The 16,466-nt window shown below is 49.2% G+C and overlaps 1 protein-coding gene across 1 annotated transcript; it reads right to left on the reverse strand.

Annotated features, from left to right (window-relative positions):
- Window positions 1-682: 682 nt before the first annotated feature.
- Window positions 683-14,867, reverse strand: TTLL2 (tubulin tyrosine ligase like 2). The gene is made up of 3 exons (XM_084818942.1): window positions 14,785-14,867; window positions 8,161-8,198; window positions 683-2,331 (listed from the first exon to the last, which is right to left on the reverse strand). Exons 1-3 carry the CDS (start codon window positions 14,865-14,867, stop codon window positions 683-685), a joined length of 1,770 nt encoding a protein of 589 aa, XP_084675068.1.
- Window positions 14,868-16,466: the final 1,599 nt, after the last annotated feature.

Raw genomic sequence — 16,466 nt, forward strand, 5'->3', positions numbered from 1 at the left:
CAGTTTCCTCTGTGAAAAGGGAAAAGCAGCAAGAAGAGGAGATCAATGGAAGATAATGGAAGACTCAGATACAGGGAGAAGGAGAGGGAAAGGGGAGGGGGAAAAGGAAGCATGTGAAAACGGAGTCATAATCCTGCATTTAAAACGGAAGCAGAAAGCCCCGTTTTAAATGCAGGATTTTAGGCTGGTGTAGAGATACCCTGAGTACTGTGTGTGTGTGTGTGTGTGTGTGTGTGTGTGTGTGTGATACAGGGGATTTGGACCTCTGTGGGCAGGAACTTCTGGGGACTCCCAGTGGCTAGATCCTGCCTGCCTATGCCACAGTAGCTCGTACAGTAAAGGGTGCTGTGGTGTCACTGCCTAGCAGGTTATGTGTTTTCTGCGGAGGGCAGCAGTGAAGTTTCCTGGGGGAGGGGGTGTCCCCATCACCATGAGTGCAAGGTCGACTTCAATTGCCGACATAGGGGCATCATCCCTGCTTTAGCTCATGATCAATGGGGACTGGTAGTGTTCCCATGGGTGCTGAGGGTGTGGCTGCCAGTTGTGTTGCTCTGTTCTCTTTGTAGTGGCATCTCCCACCTGTGCTGGGACAGTATAGGATAAGGCATGTCTTATGCGGTCATTGCACTGACATCTGGGCCCCTTGGTGTCAACGGAGGATAGGATTGCTCAGAGCGTTTATCTACAGGTTAAATAAGCTTTTATTTAATTTCTGGTGTTCTGGTTGCAATTCTTTGCTCATTAACTTGTGTATTTCTTGTATTACACTTTTGACATTTATCCCATTCCTGGATGCTTCAAGTGCCGCGTCATTGAAAGGAAATATAAGGACAAAGTCACCTACTCGGGAGAATGGCTTTTTGTCTTTATCTGAGAGAAAGTATGAAGGGATAGATGGCTTGCGGGAATAGAGCTCAGTCGAGTTAAACCAGTGGGTGGACTGAACAGGCTCGCACAGAGAATAACTAGTTCTTAAGATCTGTTTGCTTTTAGGGGGTGGCTTTGATTGCAGGGGCATTTTTGGCATGTTCATCCTTTCACGCAACTGTGAGGTCAAGGTTTTCTTGGGGTATGCGCGGGCCATTCTGCTGAACGTTAGGGTGCTTTTATTAATCTGCAGGAGTGATGGTGAAGGGGAAGTAGCTGCAGACTTGGTTCCTTTCCCACAAGCCAGGAAATTGAGTGAGACTTCTGCCTGGGTAGTCAACAGACAGCGGGTTCGGCTAAAGCATGAAGTGTTCCGCTTCACCCCTTTGTTCTTTCGCAGAGTGTCAGCCTCCTTATAGTTCAGCAGGTTGATGATGTCATGGAGCAAACTCCTTTTCACGATTGCGTCAGTGGCACAGTCCAAACGCAAGCCTGGGCTGTGATTCACTTCCAGAAGCCAGGGCTTCATTTTGTCATCAACCAGGATGTCAAATCCAAAGAGCTCAAAGCAATTCGATGTAAAAGGTACTGACGGCGTGATGGCAAGCAAGGTAAGTGTGACAATGTGGTTGATCCTCTTCCACAGGCGCAGGTCATCCACACCGTGGCTGCGTAGGTAGGCCCGGAAACGGCTGAAAGTCCATTTGCAGCCAGAGCCAATGACATCTTTATCCTTTGTATACGAGGGTCCAAATTTATTGATGCTGGTGTTTGTCAAGTGGGCATAAACATTGTCCAGGGACTCGAGGTCAAACTTCTCCGTTGCAAACCGCACCAGCCCTTCTTCATATGTATAAATAGTGAGGGGACAGAAACTTGTGACACAGACATAAAGACGGAGATCCCACTTGTATCCAGAAATAAGCAAGGGGTTGCTGATGTACTTCTGCACGATAACCATGCAGTCATAAACAAAGTCTTTAATGTCCTGAAAAATTAGGATGCCCCTTCCACGAGACCTGTCAACAGGTTTGCAGATCCAGTAACTCAGCTTTTTGCCTGGTGTCTGCCTCTCCTTGGTGTATTCTGTTATAAATTTTATGTAGTCATTTGGCATAATGAAGGCTGCTGGACTGAACTCATAGAGGGTTGTTCCATAAATTCCCTTCATGCGTTTCAGGTGTCTTGCCAAATAGTCTTTCCTGGTGATCCTGATGGTTTCTGGATGGTGATTGAGCCTCTGCCATGGTTTAATGCCCCGGTGGTCTGTCATCCGGAAAGGATGATTCTGCCAGTATAGATTCCAGTCCTCATTATCTTGCTCATGCTCATCATACTCAATCCAGCCTCGTTCCAGTAAAATCTCACGGACCAATGCAGGAACACTATCATGTAGCCGGAAGACTAGTGGCCTTGTGGTTCCTCCTGAATCAACCCTTTTTGTAGTTGCAGCACTTTTATTTCCTGGAGAGAAAAAAATCAAATGGGGGTGGGGGGAAGAGAGAAATAGGGCTGAATCAATTACTTGATTCAATTGGTTTTGGTAATTTAATATCAGAATAATGGTGTGACTTTGATTACAACCTCAACTGTCTCATACCGAAAGTTAGACAGCATTGATAGCATCTGTAAAGTAATACAGGAACAAGGCAATGAAAATAACATGCATTTTCAGGGTTAAATGGAAATATCGGTTATAATCCATATGGTGCTGAATCAAATTATTGTCCCTGACATTAGTGAATCTGGGCCGGGGTAGGTCATGAGCAACCAGAGGCTGTAGTATGTGTGTTCTCAAGCCCTGGGTCCGTGCAGTCCACCATGCTGGAACTGGAGGAATGAAATACAGGAGGTCCAGCTCTCTTGAGCAAGCAAGGTTTGTAAGTCAGGGCCCTAGTTTTCATACCTGGTCAGGTCCTTCTAGGGGTCTTATGCTTTCCAACCATCACAAGGGGCTGACAATGCACATTCCCCTACCTTTCTGTGCCTGAAGAAAGCTTTGGGCTCTGAGTAAATGTTGTTAGTGCATATAACAGAAGAAGAGCATTGCTGGATCAGTCCAAAGGCCTACCTAGTCCAGCAATCTGTCACCCACAGCAGCCAACTAGATGCCTATGGGAAGCCCACAAGCAGGACGTGAAAGCGATAACCCTCTCCTGCTGTTGTTCCCCAGCTTCTGGCATTCAGGGGAAAGCTGCCTCTGATTCTGGAGGTAGTGTATAGCCATCATGACTAGTAGCCATTTATTATTACTGTGAATACTGACTGGGTTAGGCCCCAGCCTCAGAACATACTGTTGGTCCTTCAAGCCCTGCATCCCCTTGACATATCTGAACTACTGCTTACTTTATGCTGCTTTTCAGTAAATGCTTTTGGTATATTGAAAATTTGTTTTAATTGCATATTTATTTATTTATTTATTTAATTTATTAATCGCCCATCTGACTGGTCACCCAGCCACTCTGGGCGATGTACAACCCACCATAAAACAATTTAAAACAATAAAATTTTACCATAATTTTTTTTTTTTAAATACCCTAACCCACCCCAAATGCCTGCCTGAACAACCACGTTTTTAATGCACGACGGAAGCTCATTAAAGAGGGGGCATGATGGAGTTCCCTAGGGAGGGAGTTCCACAGAGTGGGGGCCACCACAGAGAAGGCCCTCTCCCTCGTCCCCACCAGTCTAGCTGTCCTGGCTGATGGGACAGAGAGAAGGCCATCCGAGGCTGATCTTGTTAAGCGGCCTGTCTGGTGTTGCTGGAGGCGCTCCTTAAGATAGGCTGGGCCGGAACCATATAGGGTTTTAAAGGTCAAAACCAACACCTTGAATTTGGCCCGGAAAACAACTGGTAACCAGTGCAACTCCTTCAGCACTGGAGTGATGTGATCTCGCCGGCGGCTGCCTTTAATCAGGCGAGCCGCCGCGTTCTGTACCAGCTGCAGTTTCCGGACAGTCTTCAAGGGTAACCCCACGTAGAGTGCATTACAGTAGTCTAAACGAGAGGAGACCAGGGCATGTACTACCGATGGGAGCAGATGGTCGGGAAGGAAGGGGCGCAGCCGCCGTATCAGATGGAGTTGATACAGCGCTGTCCGGCTCACAGCTGACACCTGAGCCTCCATGGAAAGCTGGGAGTCCAAAATGACCCCCAGGCTGCGGACCTGGTCTTTCAAGGGTAGCCGTACCCCATTCAACACCAGGTCAACATCCCCCAGCCTCCTCTTGTCTCCCAACAAAAGTACCTCGGTCTTGACAGGGTTCAGCTTCAGCTTATTCCTCCCCATCCAGCAGCCACTCACCGTCTCCAGACATTTGGACAGGGATTCTACGGCCAACCTTGGTGAAGATTTGAATGAGAGGTAGAGCTGCGTGTCATCCGCATATTGATGACACTGCACCCCAAACCTCCTGATGATAGCCCCCAGTGGCTTCACATAGATGTTAAATAGCACCGGGGAGAGGATGGAACCCTGTGGCACCCCACAAGTAAGTGGCCACGGGTCCGAAACCTCCTCTCCCAGTGCTACCCTCTGGTACCTGCTGGAGAGGAAGGACCGGAACCACCGCAATACAGTGTCTCCAATGCCCAACCCCTCCTGGCGGTCCAGGAGGATACCGTGGTCAACAGTATCAAAAGCTGCTGAGAGGTCGAGGAGAACAAGGAAGGAGCATTCACCCCTATCCAGAGCCCTCCTCATATCATCCACCAAGGCGACCAAGGCCGTTTCTGTCCCATGCCCAGGCCTGAAGCCTGACTGAAATGGGTCTAGATAATCAGTTTCTTCCAAGTGTGCCTTCAACTGCACCGCCACCACCCGCTCAATCACCTTGCCCAAAAATGGCAGATTTGAGACTGGGCGAAAGTTGTTCAGAACTTGAGGATCCAAGGAGGGCTTCTTTAAGAGCGGTCTTATCACTGCCTCCTTGAGGGCTGATGGCATCACTCCCTCCTCAAGGGAGGCGTTCACCACCGCCTTGATCCCCTCACCCAGTCTCTCCCTGCAGCTCATAATGAGCCAAGATGGGCAAGGATCAAGTAAGCAGGTGGTCGGCCTTACAGATGAAAGCACCTTGTCCACTTCATCAGGAGGAAGAAGCTGGAACCGATCCCACAAAACCGGTTTGCCACAGGCCGCCTCTTGCTCACTAACTGTATCCACAGTGTGCAGAGTAACACACCTAATCTGATCAATTTTATCTGCAAAGTGCCTTGCCAAAGCCTCACAGGAGGCCTTAGAATGCTCCAGTGGTTCCGGAGCCACAGGACCGACCAGGCTCCGGACCACTTGGAACAGCCTCCTGGGGCAGCACTCTGCAGACGCGATGGAGGCAGCATAATATTCCTTTTTTGCTGCCTTCACCGCCACGTGATAGGCTGAAGATATAGCTCTAGCCCGTGTCTGATCGTCTTTGGAGCGAGACTTCTGCCACCGGCGCTCTAGCCGTCTCACCTCCTGTTTCAGAGCTCGTAACCGCGGATTGAACCATGGTGCAGTCCGAGCCCTGTTCAGGGGGAGAGGGCGTTTCGGAGCCACCCGATCTAATGCCCCAGTAATTGCGGCATTCTAGCCACCCACCAGGGTCTCGACTGAGTGGCCGTTGGCATGCCCCAGAGAATCCCCAAGCGCGTTCAGGAATCCATTTGGATCCATAAGACGCCTGGGGTGGACCATTTTAATGGGTCCTCCACCCCTGCGGAGGGGTTGTGGAACCGAGAAGTCCAACATCACCAGATAGTGATCTGACCATGACAAGGGGGTGGTGGATATACCCCCGACTTCCAGATCACTCCCCGCTTCTCCAGAAACAAACACAAGGTCTAGTGCATGACCGACTACATGGGTGGGCCCAGTTAGAATATGGTGCAGCTCCCAGGAGGCCATGGTCTCCATGAAGTCCTGAGGTGCTCCTGTGAAGATGGCCTCCGAATGTACGTTGAAGTCCCCCAACACCAGTAAGTTAGGGGACTGTACACGCACATCAGAGACCACCTCAAGCACCTCGGCCAAGGAGTCAGTCGTGCAGTGGGGTGGACGGTACACGAGCAGAATCCCCAGACTGCCCTTCGGGCCCAACCTCCAGTACATGCACTCAACAACCTTGGTCTCCCGGAGAGGGGGTCTGGTGAAGACCAAGGACTCTCGGTAGATAACAGCCACTCCCCCTCCCCGATCCCCAGCCCTCGGCTGCTGTGCATACGAAAATCCAGCTGGACACATGGCTGCGAGGGTTGGAGCAGCAGCCTCGGCCAGCCAGGTCTCCGTAATACATGCCAGGTCTGCACCCTCATCCAGGATCATGTCATGGATGAGGGAGGTTTTCTGGGTAACAGACCTGGCATTGCAGAGCAGCAAACGAAGGCCAGAAGATGGGGTCACGCCTCCCCCAGCCATCCTTTGGCTCTGGACAGGCCCGGAGCAGGGGACAGATACTACACATCTCTCCCTTGTTCCCCTTACCTGGCATGGCCTGCCCCTAGCGCTCCGCCAGCACCTGCCGCCCAGCCTCGGTATGTTCTGGCCCCCAACACTCCCCCCACTGCCTCCATCAGGTGGACACATGCCCCCTCGCTCCCGCCTATCAGGCAGGCTACCCACCCCTAAAAACACAACAAAATCCCCCCCCCACAAAATAAACAAACAAAACAATTAAAATCCCCTTAAAAATGCCAGGCAGGAGTCCACAGGGAAGGCCTGGTGGCAGTGGTAGCGGCGACGGCGGCAGCAGGCCCAGCGGCGGCAAGCACGCCTCTTCCCCGGTGGTGGTGATGGTGGCTTCTCCTGCAGGCCCTGGCTCTCCCAGGCCACCTCAGCCAGCCAGCTTATGTAGCCCCTCCAGGGAGGGGCAGGTGGAGCAGTACAGCTGGCTCGGTACCTGGGGGCCTGGTCCTGCAGGGACTGGCGGTCTGCCAGGCAGAAGTCCACAAGGAAGGCCTGGTGGTGGTAGCAGGCGGCAGCAGTAGGCCCAGCGGCGGCAGCAGCAGGCCCAGCGGCGGCAAGCACGCCTCTTCCCCGGCAGTGGTGGTGGTGGTGGCTTCTCCTGCAGGCCCTGGCTCTCCCAGGCCACCTCAGCCAGCCAGCTTATGTAGCCCCTCCAGGGAGGGGCAGGTGGAGCAGCACAGCTGGCTCTGTACCTGGGGGCCTGGTCCTGCAGGGACTGGCGGTCTGCCAGGCAGAAGTCCACAAGGAAGGCCTGGTGGTGGTGGCAGCGGCGGCAGCAGCAGGCCCAGCGGCGGCAGCAGCAGGCCCAGCGGCGGCAGCAGCAGGCCCAGCGGCAGCAAGCACGCCTCTTCCCCGGTGGTGGTGGCTTCTCCTGCACGCCCTGGCTCTTAATCAACCAGTTGGTTTAAAGCAACACACTTTATATCTTCTGCTGTGTTGTATTCTCTTTGTTGTTTGGATTGCTATTTGAGTCTGTTGTTGAGATTTTGAATTGAGATTTATACTATTTTAATTTTGTAAGTTGCCTGTAAGTTGCCTCCCTATCACATCTGGACCATGCAGTTGAGTATAAATGTAAATAAAACATTATGTATTAAGCCACTCATGTGGTACACCAGGTATCAGAGTCTGTTACCATTACACACTTCCATGCAATGCCCCTAGTTGCATGAATTAGGAGTAGGCATGTGCCTGGCTGCTGTTCCCACACACCTAAGGTAATGTATAAAGTACATACTCTATGCAGAGTCCTGATTCATGTGTTTCTTTCCCCTCCCCAAAGTGGGGGAGGATGCCTGACTCGGGTGTCCATGCATCTTGGCTTGGAGAGCCCATATCACACATTACCTTAGGTCAGGGAAACTGTGGTGCTCCAGGTGTTGTTGGACTCCCAACTCCCATCATCTCTGACCATTGGCCATGCTGGCTTGGGCTGATGGAAACTGGACTCTGGAGACCTGGAAACATCTGGAGGGCCACAGGTTCCTCACCGTTGCTTAGAGGAATGGTGGAAAGTGCAATGAGGAAGAGTACCAGGTATTTATGTGAACCACCCCAAGGTCTTGAGTGGAATTGGTGCCCAGCTAGGTGTGCAGGTAAGCTCTAACCTGAAGAAAGATGCTTCTGTGCTAGTACCAGGACTGGCATTGGGTTCTGCTATCAGGGCAAGAGGTGATACAAAATTATTCACATTTCAGGTCCCAAGAGAAATTCAGCTGCCTTCTAGGATTTGTATGAGGATGCCAAACAGGCTGCTCTCTCCTTAATTAGAATTATATCACAGCTTGTGAAGACTCAAGCAGTTGAGTTTGTGAAGGGCTTAAGGAGAACATTAAAAATAAAATACCTTTCCCTGAGGTCTTCAGTCCTGCCAGATTTTCAGTACTGTGAATAGACAAAAGTAAATGAGAAACAGTAAATATTATATAACAACCTTTTTAAAAAAGTGCAAAGAACTTCACAAGATTTCTCTCATCCTTACAGTGGTCCAGTGATACAGATAACTGTATTTTTTGACTCTGTAGGACAACAGCCACCACTGTGTGTTATTGTAGACAGACATGGGCTTCTGCTGGTAGCAGCAGCTCTGTGTGTTTTGTTACCATTTTCTTGCGAAACATCTAGTATTACAAAATCCGCAACGTGTCAGCATGTTGCAAGATTTGTCACACTGTCCCCACAAGAAGCAGCCAGCAAGGGGTCAAACGATATGTTAAATCTGCTTCCTCCAAATGTGTGCTGGCTAGGAATGATGGGAGTCATAATCCAACACTTCTGGAGGGCACCAGGTTGAGGCAGTGTTAAGTTAATTGTCTGAGCACTTGAATGTTTAAGCCTTTCCTTTTCACTGCCACATTCCTTGGATTTGTGGCTGATGCAGGTATGGGCCTTTTAACCATGACAACATGGGTGCTTCTAGACAGAGGGCTCCTAGTGCTAACCATCAAGAAGCCATTGCGCATGATTCTGTCTTCTTTTTTTTTCCTTAACAGGTTTTCTGCAGTAACAAATGGAATAAGCTGAAGGAAAACACAGGAGGTCTACGAGTTGAAGACAACAATTTTGACATTTGTCAAAAACAAGGCCTGCCAGACGAATCTGATCTCAGTTTTTGATCAAGTAACCTCCCTTGTAGACCATGGGAATGCTGTAGACATCATATACCTCGACTTCAGCAAAACTTTCGACAAAGTGCCCCATGATATCCTGATGAGCAAACTAGCTCAAAGTGGGCTAGATGAAACAACAATCCGGTGGATCTACAGTTGGCTACAGAATCGGACTTAAAGAGTGCTTATCAATGGGACCTTCTCAAACTGGGGAGAGGGAACGAGTGGGGTACTGCAGGGCTCAGTCCTGGGCCCAGTGCTCTTCAACATTTGTATTAATGACTTGGAGGAGGAGGTGCAGGGAATGCTGATCAGATTTGCAGATGACACCAAATTGGGCTGGATAGCTAATACTTTGGAAGACAGAAACAAAATTCAAAGTGATCTGGATAGACTGGAGCGCTGGGCACAAAACAACAGAATGACATTTAATAGGGATAAATGCCAAGTTCTGCACCTAGAAAAAAGAAACCAAATGCACAGTTACAAGATGGGGGATACGTGGCTCAACCACACTACAAGCAAGAAGGATCTTGGAATTGTTGTCGATCACAAGCTGAATATAAGCCAACAATGTGATGTGGCTGCAAAAAAGGCCAATGCTGTTTTGGGCTGCATTCATAGAAGCATCGCTTCCAAATCCCAGGAAGTACTAGTTCCCCTCTACTCAGCACTGGTTAGGCCTCATCTGGAGTACTGTGTCCAGTTCTGGGCACCACACTTGAAGAAGGATGCAGACAAACTGGAGAGGGTTCAGAGGAGGGCAACAAAGATGATCAGGGGACTGGAAACAAAGCCCTATGAAGAGAGACTGAAAGAACTGGGCATGTTTAGCCTTGAGAAGAGAAGACTGAGGGGAGAGATGATAGCACTCTTCAAGCACTTGAAAGGTTGTCACAGAGAAGAAGGCCAGGATCTCTTCTTGATCATCCCAGAGTGCAGGACACGGAATAATGGGCTCAAGTGACAGGAAGCCAGATTCCGGCTGAACATCAGGAAAAACTTCCTGACTGTAAGAGCAATATGACAATGGAACCAATTACCTGGGGAGGTGGTGGGCTCTCCCACACTGGAGGCGTTCAAGACGAGGCTGGACAGCCATTTGTCAGGGATGCTCTGACTTGGATTCCTGCATTGAGCAGGGGGTTGGACTCAATAGCCTTGTAGGCCCCTTCCAACCCTACTATTCTATGATTCTATGTCTGGATCCCCATAACATTCTGTGAATGAGGCAGGGCAAACAAAAGCCTTCTCTGGAAGCACGACATGTATTTCAGACATTCCTGAAATAAATGTCATGTTCCCTGAGAGTGTCCAATCACAATTCTCCCACGGATGTTACCCCATGACTACTTTTTTTGGGGGGGGTTGTGTTTTTGCTGTGGGAAAGGCTTGTGTGTGTGTGTGTGTGTGTGTGTGTGTGTGCTGGCTTAGGTCTTAGGCTCCTTCTCCCAGCAGTGCACGGCATTTCCCCCCTGCCACCAGCCAGGACCATTACACACAATCCTATTCCTAGGGGACCCTCAGCAACATGCCTTTGGTGGGCCTCCTACCCTCCTCACCCTGCAGCGAGCCCAGTTTTCCTCAGCACACTGATGAAAAGGAAGAGAGCGGGTGAGTGAGTGGGCAGAGGTGATGGATTCTGTTCACTCACTGAATGCTTTGGGTGGTCCAGTGGTAAGATTGAGTTCTGCAAGCCAAATTCTTTTGGCAGCAAGGATAAGTGAAAGGTGGTGGTAACTCTGGACAACCTCTGTCTGTCATCTTTGAAAAATCCTGGAGGTGCCACAAGCAGGGGGATTGCGAAGCCTGGGCCCATGGACACCAACCCTGAATCTATTTCCCAGGGCCCTGGAATTACCCCCCAGAGCCCTGAATGTCTATTGGTGCTAATGGAAAGTTCTTTCCTCAGCTCAGTTGCCATGCAGGGGGAAATTTTCAGAGGGATTGCAGCTGGGGAGAGAAGGGTTAACTCCCCACACACATATTGCAGCACCCCCACAAAAAACTTGCCCTGCATGGCAATTAAACTTAGGGAAAAAACTTCCCATTGATGTCAGTGGGACTTCCCCCCCTAAGCGTAATTCCCATGCAGTGGGATTTCTAAGGAGATTGCAGTTGGGGAGGGGTTAACCCTCTCCTCTTTGCATGGTGTGTTCCCCCAAATCCCTCCCAACATGGCAATTAAACTTTAAAAAAGGGCAGTTGGCGCCACTAGGAACTTTTTTCCTCCAAACCTTAATTGCATGGGGTGGGGCAATTTTACATGGCGGGGAGAGGGAGGCGGTGGGGAGAAAGGGATGAGAAGTGGTGGAGGGACAGAGAGAGGTGAGTGGGGAAGAAAGAGAATAAATGTGTTTATTGCCCTTCTGAAAGGCTAGGGCAATTTGGGGAGGAAATCCTTCTCTGGGTACTTCAAGTATATGGGGGTTGGGGGGGTATGTCTCCTCATGATCTATTTGTGCCTCCTTGCCCTGGATTGTGGTACATAGAGAGGTGGTACTTAGTTTGGGGATACATAGCACGATCTGCTTGTGTCTTCCTCTGTGAATGTATGTTAGGGTTTTGGGGGAAAGCCACAAGTACCAACCCCATGGTGAGGCAACCCCAGAAATTGCAGAGAAACAGAGAGGACCATCCTTCCACCCACCTTTGCTATCTCTTCCCTTTCCTCCTGTGCCTTTAAAAGCAGTGTGATCTGCTGACATGAGCACATGATAATGCTTACCTCCATGCCATGAAAAGCTTCACTAGTTGATTTCTGGCAGCAAAAGGTCCTGTTGCAGGGTTGTGTTTTTCTGGTCAGTTGGCAATACCACCACCACCAACAATAGCAACAACATCAACTTGCAAAGAAATTATTGTTCTTGACAACTCAAAGGTTTTAAATGGGGAATATTTTAGTGGTAGCACTATCTGTGCTGGCCTGTTTTACCACTATGATCCTTCTTTCCTATTACATTCTCCAAGAAGTTTGATCATTAAACACCAGCACTTCTATTTGGAGTCAAGTGTAGGGATATACGAAACACTTACCTGGTTTCATCCAGGGACATCTGTGGGGGGGGGGAGGCGCTCCGTCCCTCCCCCCCGAAATTCTCCCCGGCCGGCTCTGCTCTGTGGCAACTCTGCGGTGTCGCCAGCAGGGGCCGCCTGCAGCTGGACATCCGGCCACTGGGCTGTGCAGGGACGCAAATGGTGGCCGCTTTAGCCGCCGCCATTTGCGTCCCTGTCTTTTGCCGTGATAGGCTACGTAAATATTTACGCAGCCTATCACGGCAAAAAAACAGGAACGCAAATGGCGGCCACCGTAGTCGCCGCCATTTGCGTTGTTTTTTGCCGTGATAGGCTATGTAAATATTTACATAGTCTATCACGGACTCTGCAGGGACGCAAACAGCGTCCCTGCGTTAGCTGTGATAGGCCATGTAAGTATTTATGTAGCCTATCATGGCAATAATGAAGAAGCGAATGGCAGCAGCAGACGCGGCCGCCATTCACAAAGCAGCGTGAACGGCACCAGGTAGGTGCCCTGTTTCGCGTGCCTTTTGTGGGGTGGTGGGGCAGGGGGCTTCGTTTCGCCACAGATTTCAGGGGGGCCGAATGCACTGGCATTCGGCCTCACTGATATCTGTGCCGAATTCTCCAACATCCCTAGTCAAGTGTCCAAAAGAAAACTTTGCAAACCGTATTTCTTCTGTAGCTGTACCCATTTGATATTTTCCAGAGTTGCAGCCAATCTTTTGCCAGAGTGACATCTTGAACATCTCATGCCTATTTGGAGAAGGCTTCCTCATTCCATTCTAAGCTCCCATCTTTTGAAATACTACTGAGAATGTATCTTTCTCAAGTTCTGAATTGTTGCCATAGGAACCCATGTTGCGCTGTGCATCACACGTTCCAGCATTCTGCTTCCTTGTCCTTCCCTTCTTCTCAATAGAATAGTCAGTGATGCCCTAATCTTGCATTGTTGTCTGGTCATTATACAGCTGGAACTGCTTTTGAGATTACACATTTATAGAGGGGTAGCCACCAGGCACCACTAGCCAATGTTAAGGCCATACTGAGATATGAACAGAAGTTGTGCAAGATGAAGGCGTCTCTTGCACAATTCCTTTTAGCTGAAGTGGGCTTCCACAAGGGAAGCTCTCAGAGAATTACCCTCTGTATTCCACTCTTGTTTCTGCTCTAATGCATTTATTAAATGCAATCTATTTTATTTCTACCTCTATCTTTTTAAATATTGCATTCTGGCCTTGCCTGAAAGCTGATAAATTTAATATAAAGCATTAGATTGTACGCTTTATATTACATTTATCAGCTTTCAAACCTTCACATCTTTACCAAATGGTTTGGGGGGATCCTTTGGGGCTCTGGGAAGTGGGGTGGAGGGTTGTAGGGCCCATGAGAACCCTACTGGGGGCCAGCCTATCCCTGACCTCCATGTCTTTCCCAGCCACTACACCCAGGGGCTGCAGGTTCATGGTAGTGATGTCTCCAAAGGATTCTATGGCCTTGCAGAAACAAAGGCTTTGCAATGGGGGTAATGGCTCTGGGGAAGGAGCTGATATACCCTACAGCCCCTGGGCATGGTGTTTGGGAAAGACATGGAGGTCAGGGAAAGGCTGGCTGGTGAGCCAGCATTTGGAGAGTCCTAAAACACACTCCTATTGGTTGGGGGGAGTGAGCTGAGCACTTAGAGGGGGTCACACTCTATCTCCAAAACAATCTGGCTGTTTACCTACAAAAAAGTAGGCTGGCCAATGAGTCAGTGCCTTGAGGGGTCCAAAACCGGTTCCAACTGGTTGGGGCAGTGGGCTGAGCACATAGAGGGGTCACACTCTACCCCCAAAACAATCTAACAGCTTACCTACAAAATGGCTGTTCATACACAAAATGAATGCTGGGGGCCTAGGGAGGAAGCCTATGGGGTCCCAGGGATTGGGGGCAACCCTATGGAACTCTAAGAAGTGGGGTGGGGTTGTATTGGGCCCCTTGGGGAATGGGGGTTCCTGGGAGTCATATAGGAACCCCTAGAAATGGGAGCCTCAGTGACCTCTCATAGGTCCCAGGGCCCCACTGTACTCCACTCACCTTTCACTTTGACAAAAGCCATGCCCCTAATACTACTAGCTTCCCTAGACAGAGCATTCCAGGATTTGGGTGCCACCACCCAAAAGCCTCTTTTCCTAGTACACACCCACCCATGGGCATTTCAGATGGAGACAGGAAGTAAATGCACAAGCCACGAAGGTCTAAATTTAAAAGGTCAAAAAGAGCACTTTGAATTGAGTCCAGAAACAAACTAGAAGCCAGTGCAATTCCTGAAGCACCAGTGTGATTTGAGCATTACACATGGTCCTAGTTAGCAATCTAGCAGCTGAATTCCAAACTAATTGCAGTTTCTGAAGTGACTTTAAAGGCAACCCCACAAATAAAGCATTACAGTAGTCTATATTTATGCAGTTCCTAGTTCTTATAGGCATTCAATAAATAATGTGTTTATTTATTTGTATATTTATAGGCCTAGCTAGCAACACTTGAATCATAATCACTACATCATTAATAAAATGGATGTCCTATATTTGGATGCACGTTCAGTTACTGATCCCAAAGAATTCAAACTGCCTTCAAATGCCTCACCTCAGAAATCGCTTACAACAACCCTGTATTACCAATCGGGTTGAGGCTAAGTGTGTGGCTTGCCTATGGCCACCTACTGAGTTTATATACTTCCTGGTTCTCTTCTCTCAGCCTCTTCGCCACTTCACTGCTTTTGCTATCCATTCCATTTTTCTTACACTCCCTCTGCTTTAAGCAAGCCCAGGTCATTCATTCCTCAGTGCAAAATCGTCACATACCTTTCCCTTTGGGGACGTCGGCACTGTGGCACTGGCACTCTTTCAGCGTCACAATTATCCTCACAGTCATCAGTGCAACACATTTGGCACAGCTTTGCCTCAGGGAGAGGGCATTCGTTAACTTGGGGACCGCTTTTGAAGGTCCAAGGAGGAATTTATGGGCAGCCTGACCCAGCACTGGCTTCTTGTCCTTCCCTGGATGTTTCAGGGAAAGGACAAGGAGGTGATGAGGGATTGAAGCAAAGTTGCCTAGCAATGCAAAACAGAGATCTTGCAAACAAAGGCAAAAGCTTTCATTGTCAGGCTAGCCCTCAGCTTCCTTTCTTTTCTTCCTTCTCTCCAGGGGCAGCGTCAAGGGTAGGCATGGTCAGGCACCTGCTGAGAGCCCACTGACAAGAGCCCCCTGGAGTTGTTCCTCTCACCTCTATTTGTTCACCTTCCTCTCACTCTGGCCCTGACTATGGTGGTGAACTCATACATATCCATGCTTCTTAAGGTGGGATTTGGTCATCCAAGCTAGGCATATTTATGTTTGTTTTCATCTCTTGACTTAGCTGCTCTTGAGAGACTCTTCACAGTTGGGTTTCAAGTCCTTTTGTACTTTCATCTAACTGAAGGGAAAGAGGAAACATTGTTTTTGTCTCTGTGCATGTTGTTGTTGTTCAGTCGTTCAGTCGTGTCCGACTCTTCGTGACCCCATGGACCATAGCACGCCAGGCCTTCCTGTCCTGCGCTCTCTCCCGGAGCGTGCTCAAGTTCATATTCATTGCATCGGTGATGCTATCTAGCCATCTCATCCTCTGCCGTCCCCTTCTCCTTTGGCCTTCAGTCTTTCCCAGCATCAGGGTCTTTTCCAGGGAGTTTTCTCTTCGCATTAGGTGGCCAAAATATTGGAGCTTCAGCTTCATTATCTGTCCTTCCAATGAGCAGTCAGGGTTGATTTCCTTTAGGATGGACTGATTTGACCTGCTTGCAGTCCAGGGGACTCGTAAGAGTCTTCTCCAGCACCACAGTTCGAAAGCATCAATTCTTCGGCGCTCAGCCTTCCTTATAGTCCAGCTCTCACAGCCATACATTACTACTGGGAAAACCATAGCTTTGATTAGACGGACCTTTGTCGGCAAGGTGATGTCTCTGCTTCTTACTATGCTGTCTAGGTTGGCCATAGCTTTCCTCCCAAGGAGCAAGCGTCTTTTAATTTCATGGCTACAGTCACCGTCTGCGGTGATCTTGGAGCCCAAGAAAGTAAAATCTGTCACTGCTTCCATTTCTTCCCCTTCTATATGCCAGGAAGTGATGGGGCCAGATGCCATGATCTTCGTTTTTTTAATGTTGAGTTTCAAACCAGCTTTTGCACTCTCCTCTTTCACCCTCAACAAGAGGCTCTTGAGATCTTCTTCGCTTTCTGCCATTAGGGTGGTATCGTCTGCATATCGGAGGTTGTTGATAATTCTCCCAGCAATCTTAATTCCGACCTCTGATTCATCCAACCCGGCATTTCTCATGATGTACTCTGCATATAAGTTAAATAAGCAGGGTGACAATATGCAGCCTTGTCGTACTCCTTTCCTAATTTTGAACCACTCGGTTGTTCCATGTCTGGTTCTTACTGTTGCTTCTTGACCCTCGTACAGGTTTCTCAGGAGACAGGTAAGGTGGTCTGGTACTCCCATCACTTTAAG

Source organism: Heloderma suspectum, chromosome 1, assembly GCF_057233095.1.
Source record: "Heloderma suspectum isolate Gila_16-S chromosome 1, 16-S_ref, whole genome shotgun sequence".
NCBI classification, from domain to species: domain Eukaryota; kingdom Metazoa; phylum Chordata; class Lepidosauria; order Squamata; family Helodermatidae; genus Heloderma; species Heloderma suspectum.